This window comes from Cajanus cajan, chromosome 9 (assembly GCF_000230855.2).
Source record: "Cajanus cajan strain Asha chromosome 9, NIPB_CcT2T_4, whole genome shotgun sequence".
Lineage (NCBI taxonomy): Eukaryota > Viridiplantae > Streptophyta > Magnoliopsida > Fabales > Fabaceae > Cajanus > Cajanus cajan.
Genome location: NC_138525.1, coordinates 8,075,707 through 8,082,620, shown reverse-complemented (window position 1 = coordinate 8,082,620; position 6,914 = coordinate 8,075,707). Strand labels below are relative to the sequence as shown.

General features: G+C 24.9%; 1 protein-coding gene across 1 annotated transcript; it reads right to left on the bottom strand.

Annotated features, from left to right (window-relative positions):
* Positions 1-2,487: 2,487 nt before the first annotated feature.
* Positions 2,488-6,332, bottom strand: LOC109814049 (protein neprosin). The gene is made up of 7 exons (XM_020378383.3): positions 6,035-6,332; positions 5,839-5,925; positions 5,552-5,734; positions 5,288-5,455; positions 5,113-5,166; positions 3,338-3,484; positions 2,488-3,156 (listed from the first exon to the last, which is right to left on the bottom strand). Exons 1-7 carry the CDS (start codon positions 6,179-6,181, stop codon positions 2,782-2,784), a joined length of 1,161 nt encoding a protein of 386 aa, XP_020233972.2. The 5' UTR covers positions 6,182-6,332; the 3' UTR covers positions 2,488-2,781.
* Between the last annotated feature and the right edge of the window lie 582 nt (positions 6,333-6,914).

Sequence of the window (6,914 nt, the reverse complement as noted above, 5' to 3'; positions counted from 1 at the left end):
ATTCTTATAACCATAGATTAACATTATCTTTATAATGAATACTGATATAAGACGAGATTAAGAAAAATTTAACAATAATAGATTTTAATTAGAAAATAAAAAAAAATAATAATAATAATAGGAACACCTCACTAAGTAAATACACATAAATATAAAACAAATATAATAGTATAGAAAATTTAAAAGGATAAAAGTCTCCTCCCCCTTACCTAAGAAATATATAATTATCGAGAGTTAACTGCTATTTTTTTTCACTTCCTCTTCTTTCCCTCTCTTCCTTCTCTCTTTCTTCTTTCTTTCCTTTCTTACTAACGTACTCTCTTTCTCTCTTTTCTTACTGATGGTCCCCCTTGTTGGCCTATTTATAGACAAATTTTGTAATAACCTAGTTAGTTTTTAATGAATTTTTTTTTTATTTTTCATTTGATCTCAACAATACCATTACACTTCTAGTTAGTAAGAGATAAACACTAATTAAAAGGATAAGGTTCATACAATGCAACAAATTTTATTTGTTGCAAATCTTTTTTAATTGTTTTTCTTTTAATTTTTTTAAAAAAAATTAAAAAAAAACTTCCTTCTATTTATATACATAAAAGGAATAATTATTTGAATATCTATATACTTCATTAATACAATTAAAGTGTTATTCTAAAAAGATTTTGATTTTAAAAAAAATTATAATGTAATTTCATTTTTATATATCTAAAAAAAATTATAGCATTAAAAATAAAATATTATATTTCTATTTATTTTTCAAACATGGTAACTAAAAATTAAGATTATTATAAAAAAAAATAAGATCATAATAATAATAAAATTGAGTATATTGTAATAATATTGTACCAGAGGTTCGAAATATTACAGTAATTGGTAAGTTAAACTCTACTTAATTTAATTAACCTACGACCCCCTCTATTTCTCCTCCTATGAACTCTTAAGGTTTCAGGATATGTGCAAAATGATCTAATCTTTTTTAACCTCTCCTATTTGAATTAGTCTATGGATTGGACCCAGAATCTAGCCCAAAAACTTCTTATGAGCTCTCTCGCCCTTTATTTTATGAATAAAATATTTTTTCATCCCTAATTATTTATTATTTATTTTTTAAAAAAAATGGGATCTTACCAGTGTCACAAGAGAGTAGTGAGTTTTTCTGAGTTGAAAGATCCTATTGTGAGGTTTTATGATTTGGTGCTCTAAGAGCCTAATAATAATGAAAATCCTTTAATGAAAGGATTAGTTACTAAAGTGGAGAGTTGTTTTAAAAAAAATATATCCTTTATGTTCTTAAGTTGAATACTTGTTAGAAGCAACTAAGGTAAAAAGTCGAGCTCCAAAATCCCTAAACTAGTTCTAGAAGGGAGCATGGTATCAAGAGTATAGATGACAGGCTAATTCCATATGAAGAATAGGTTGATGCATACCAATGTTATGGTAAACTCACACCCAAGTTATACTATATGTGACGACTATATTGGATCTACCTAGTTTAAGTGGTGAAACTCAAGAAACGAATCATGTGTTGTTTATGGTCATTGAGTCACCTAAGTTGTTAAAATGACCTAAAGAATAAATGTTTTCTGCATTATAGGTTTAGTAGGGTCAAACCATATTTTAAACTATTCATCTATATTGTATGAAATCTCTTAAGTTGAAAATGTATGATGACACATAGTGTTATTGAGTTGTATTACCTATGTTGCTATGTTGTATACTTGAGTTGTTGAGATGTATATACTTATGTTGTTGAGTTGTGTTCCAATGTTGTTAAGGTGTGAAGGTGTGGTGAAATATGAATTGAAATGTTTATTGGTGCTGATGTGATTTCTCCAAGTTGAAGTTGTTAACTTTTAAAAGTGGTTTGAAGTTACGTTTTAGTTTTCTATCCTTTGTTGTTCTTTATCAAGTTTATACTTGCATTTCATGTGTTAGACAATAATGATTATACATGGTACAAGAGCATATGCTAGGATTAGGTTAGAGGATAAACCTGAAATTGGAAAACATTTTGTGTTGTTCTAATACAACTTTTGTAGTTAGAGTTGTTTGGTCAACAATTTAGGATTTTATATTTTCAGTCCTTACAATTGTGCATATTTTGTTGATATTTGTATCTATACAAGATGATTGTAACCCATAAGAGGCTTTATATTTTCAGCATGATGGACAGAAGATGATTTATGTTTTCTTGTAGTGTATTAAACTACAAGTTTTTAATTTAACTTTTTTTGGCCACAACCCACAATGGAAAATAAGAAAAATCAAATTATAAATTTTATTCTAAATTGGGTCAAACAATGACAAATGAACTTTTGTTGATCTAGTTTTATTTTTTATTATTATAATTTTATTCTCTTATTTTGCTCTAATATTTTATTTCTCTATTTCTTATTTTTATTCTTATTTAACAAGACAAAATTTGGTGTCTCGTTTTTCTTTATACGATGATTATAACAATTTAGAGACTTTTATGATTAAACAATTTCTTGATACTCGACACTTATAAATAGATAAGGAGAGTAAATGATAATTGATTTTGATAAATTTGTAGTTCGTTAGTTTTATATTTTATAACTAAATGCTTCTCAATTATTTGACGGGAGAGACAAGATGTTCAACTTTATTTGTGAAACTTTGAGCTCAAATTTAAGATGTAAATGAATAACATTGTGAAATTACCAACACAAAATAAAGAATGATAGAAAAAAAAAATTCTTCTAAATAATGATAGTAATAATATTTATTTTTTAACTTCATATAATTACATTGAAAAACAAATTAATCACCACAATTGCCTCCAGGTCCTCCAAATTGGAGAAAATATCCAATATTCCGTTTTGGTATATATCCATAGTATTTAACACCATAACAATGAGAGTTGTCAGTGAATGATTTTACTTGATTTACTTCAGGCCCATGATTTTTTCCTGATGCATCTCGAAATGAGACAAAGCTAAAATAACATGCATGAACAATGATATTATCAGGAAAATGTCCGGATCCCATGGGAGGACTAGGAGTACCAGGAGGAGTTCTTGTTCTCCCACCCCACCCCACCTGATCGGCAGAGGCCAAGTTGGAGAACAATGCTGCCGGAAAATATCCAAAATTTTTACCATCCACTTGTAACCACCAGTTTTTGGTCACCAGGTCCTGAAAACATATGTAAGTTTTTGTTTGTATACGGCATTACATGTATCATATAATATTATAAAATTATCATTATATTTACTTAAGAATGTATATGATTGAGAAATTAAAATAAATGTTAATGTCATGAGTTGTATATAATTTTGTCTTTCTTATAATGAAAATGTTATTGCATGAACACTACCTGAAAAATAGAAAGGTCCGCCACAACCATAATTCCACCATATATAGATGTATTGCTTATACTTGCACCAAGATAATTTCCTTTGCTAGTTTGAACAAAGCCCGGACATCGAATATTGTAACACCCTGTCCTCTTGTAATTATCTGACTGTGTTATTTTTAAATATCATGTTAAATTTTAAAGAAATAAAACATGTTACATCCCAAAAATAAGAATAATTAAATTAATAAAATGATGGATGCATTTTACTTTTAGTCTCCTATAATATTTAATTAACAATTTTGCTCCATCAATTTTTATTTTTACAATTTTAATCCTCAACTTTTACCAAATTCATTGTTAATTGTTCATCTATTTACCTTTAAAATGATAATGTTGACAATGATATGACATTAAGTAGAAACTATGAAATTAATATTTAGATTAAATTATATTTTATTACATATTTTTACCTCATAAAAGTAATTGAAAAATGAGAAATAAAACTAGATTTTGACCTAAATGCAATTAAATACCAATTATCATATCATCTAATTATTTTTAGATCATGATTACTATTACAATTTTATCAATTAACGAATGAACATTTATTGATAGAACCAAATATTAGATTTTATAAAATTAGAAATTAAGATTGAGGAATTAAAAATTAGCAAACTAAAAAAAAATTAGGGAACTAAATATTGTGGGTTGGGACTTAGATTGTAATATTAATTATTATAAAATTTCTTTTAGATCAAATATTTGAATAATAATTAAAATTTTAAAAATATTGTATAATTTTTTTTAATAATTTTAAGAAAAGTGTGTATCTATATGTATATAACTAATTTTGCATTTTACAGTTAACATTATAACTTTTTAATCCGTAAAATTTAAACAATTGAATCATAATTTATTTTAGAAAAATTATATGTAATTTTAATGAAAAAATAATGTTTATTGTTTAAACATAATTTATATCATATTCTATTAATTTATTTTAAATACAAAATATTTAATGTTATATGATTTATTATCATTATGTAAACTAAACGTTGAATAACATTAAAATTTATTGTACTCATATTATATCCTACTATTATTTTATCATAATTTCATATCTTATATTATCCTAACACCAAACAAAGCTCTACAATGGTTATTATGTATGTATAATTTCTTTATCCCTAGAGTTTGATGTATATTTATGATAATACCCTCCATGGTGTTACAAAACAAGTTTCTTAAGTCAGCCTAAAGCGAAAATAAGTTTTCCTTGAGTAAAATTGAAAATATTTGATACTATTATTTTAATTTGTGCAATCGACAGATTCAATATTTTATTATATAGATAAAATTTATAATAAATTATATATATATATATATATATATATATATATATATATATTAACAAAAATTATATATTATAAAAATAAATTATTTTTAAAATTTGAATATATAGATATTTTAAATATATAATTCATATTTTAAATTAATGATAAATAATTTATATTGTAGTATAAAATTATTTTTATTTATAAATAATTTATTTTTTAAAATATTAAAATTTAATTTATAAATAATTATAATAAATAAAAATTGAGTTAAATAAGAAATTAAAAGAATTTCTAAAAATCCTTTTGTCAAATAAAAAGTCATAATGTAAGATATCCGTTCGAATTTTAAATATAAGAGTTACTTTTATAAAAGAATTTGTATATGTGTGTGAGTGTGTGTTTATGAGACAAGTAAATATATATAAAAAAAATGTAATGACATTTTTCCTTAATTACCGTCCATGTCGAGTAAAAATAGGTTGCATCATCACCATATAAATATGGATGTACCTGATACCAATGTGTGAGATTAATTAGGTATAGTTTTCTGTATCATCAAATTGACACAAATTAAATAACTCCGGTGTAAATATTTTGAAAAATAAACAAAATTGTAGCAATTAAAACTCACATGCCAACCAAATGAGATTTTGTTACCAGCATCTCCTTCTCCGTTTTGAACCCATAAATTTGAAAGGGAGATTTGATCTGTCCTATTAAGTCTTGGATTATAAATGCTATTTCTTCCACTGACTCCATAATAAGGACCATAACGCGATTTAAGAGATACTTCTGCTAGCTACAAAATCCCCTCCTATTAACTCTTAGATTTGATGTAATTTATATATAAAAAAAATTATGAACATTTAAAATTTAGTTTTACAAGAGCAGTTACATGAATACCAGGAGCTTTTTGAGTCATGATATCATCATTTAATAATGATTTTTCTCGAATTAGATCATCTTTTGTGGTTCTCCGAATAGGCACTGTCCCTGACGGACATATGTTCTTATCAAGCCCAAATATGGATCTAGTTGGTGAAGTCTTCGCATTTGTTTTTTCAAAGCTGGGTTTTCTCTATAATAAAAAGAAATGGAAAACAAATATTAAAACTAAGAGGAAATATAGTCAGTGAAAGATTAAAGTTAACCATATTTGAGGTTATTTAAAGGGGTGCATACCTGCAACTTATGATGTTTTAGTAAAGGATGGTCAAACGCTGGTTGCTTGTTTATATCAATACAATCAACAATATCCCCAAACTCTGTCTGTAGAATCCAAAATACAACAAATATATATCAAATTCTTAAAGCACTTAGTGAGACCGAGTTCAAGAAAAGGAATTATATGATGATATATAAGAAGGCTATTGAATACATAAATACTCTTGACAGGAGGTTTGTTGATGAGCCTCAGTTGTTTTTCCAGCTCTAGATCTTCTTTGAGTGTATTTTGAATACCATAAATTACATGACTAACACCGCCAATTATTAAACACAAGACAACGATCAATGTACTGATCATTTTTTTCTTTAGATTTTATTGACAAATAAAATTTCTTAATGATTGATTGCCTATTGTACTACTTATATTTATAGGAGAGTGATATATATATAAATAATGTTTTGGAAAATATATTTTTATGGTAAAAAATTTAAAATACCTTATTTTTATAAATTATGATTGTCTTATAAATAGAGTGATAATTTTTCCTTTTGAGATTATATTTAAGTGTCATTTTATAGTTTTTGTGACTTATTTAAGATTAGAGGAATAAAATGGTAAAAATTAATAGGATAAAAATAATAAAATTATTAATTTACTTTCTTTTAGTTTCTTCTAAATTTCTACACTCATTTAAAACCAAAAATATTTTATAAGTGCAATGTCTATTTTTTTTATAAGAGTAAATTTCTTTATTTAAATATGTTTATGTTAAAAAAAAAATGCATGACAATTACTCTCATGTTTAAGTTAAAAAAAAAATTGTGTGACAATTTCTGTTATTTCTCTTAATGTCGATTCTCTCTTACCAACACACAATATACATATACATGATCATAGAGATAAAAAATAAAATAAAAATTAAAAAACAACCTACATTAGTAAACTAAATAATGACATGTTTAATGAGTAAAGAAGTAATGAATCTTTTAGTGAAAAAATACTGTATATTATAATAATAATAAATGAGGAGGGATCTACTTATTTCAAGAGTAAATTTTGATATAGACTTACTTCACTCAATAATTTATGT

Excerpts from the sequence above, each read along its gene's own strand:
- LOC109814049 (XM_020378383.3), bottom strand. The coding sequence starts at position 6,181 with ATGATCAGTACATTGATCGTTGTCTTGTGTTTAATAATTGGCGGTGTT. Across the intron at positions 5,926-6,034 it reads CTCCTGTCAAGAGTATTTAT|ACAGAGTTTGGGGATATTGT; the intron begins GTATTCAATAGC and ends TGGATTCTACAG. Across the intron at positions 5,456-5,551 it reads AAAAAGCTCCTGGTATTCAT|CTAGCAGAAGTATCTCTTAA; the intron begins GTAACTGCTCTT and ends GGGATTTTGTAG.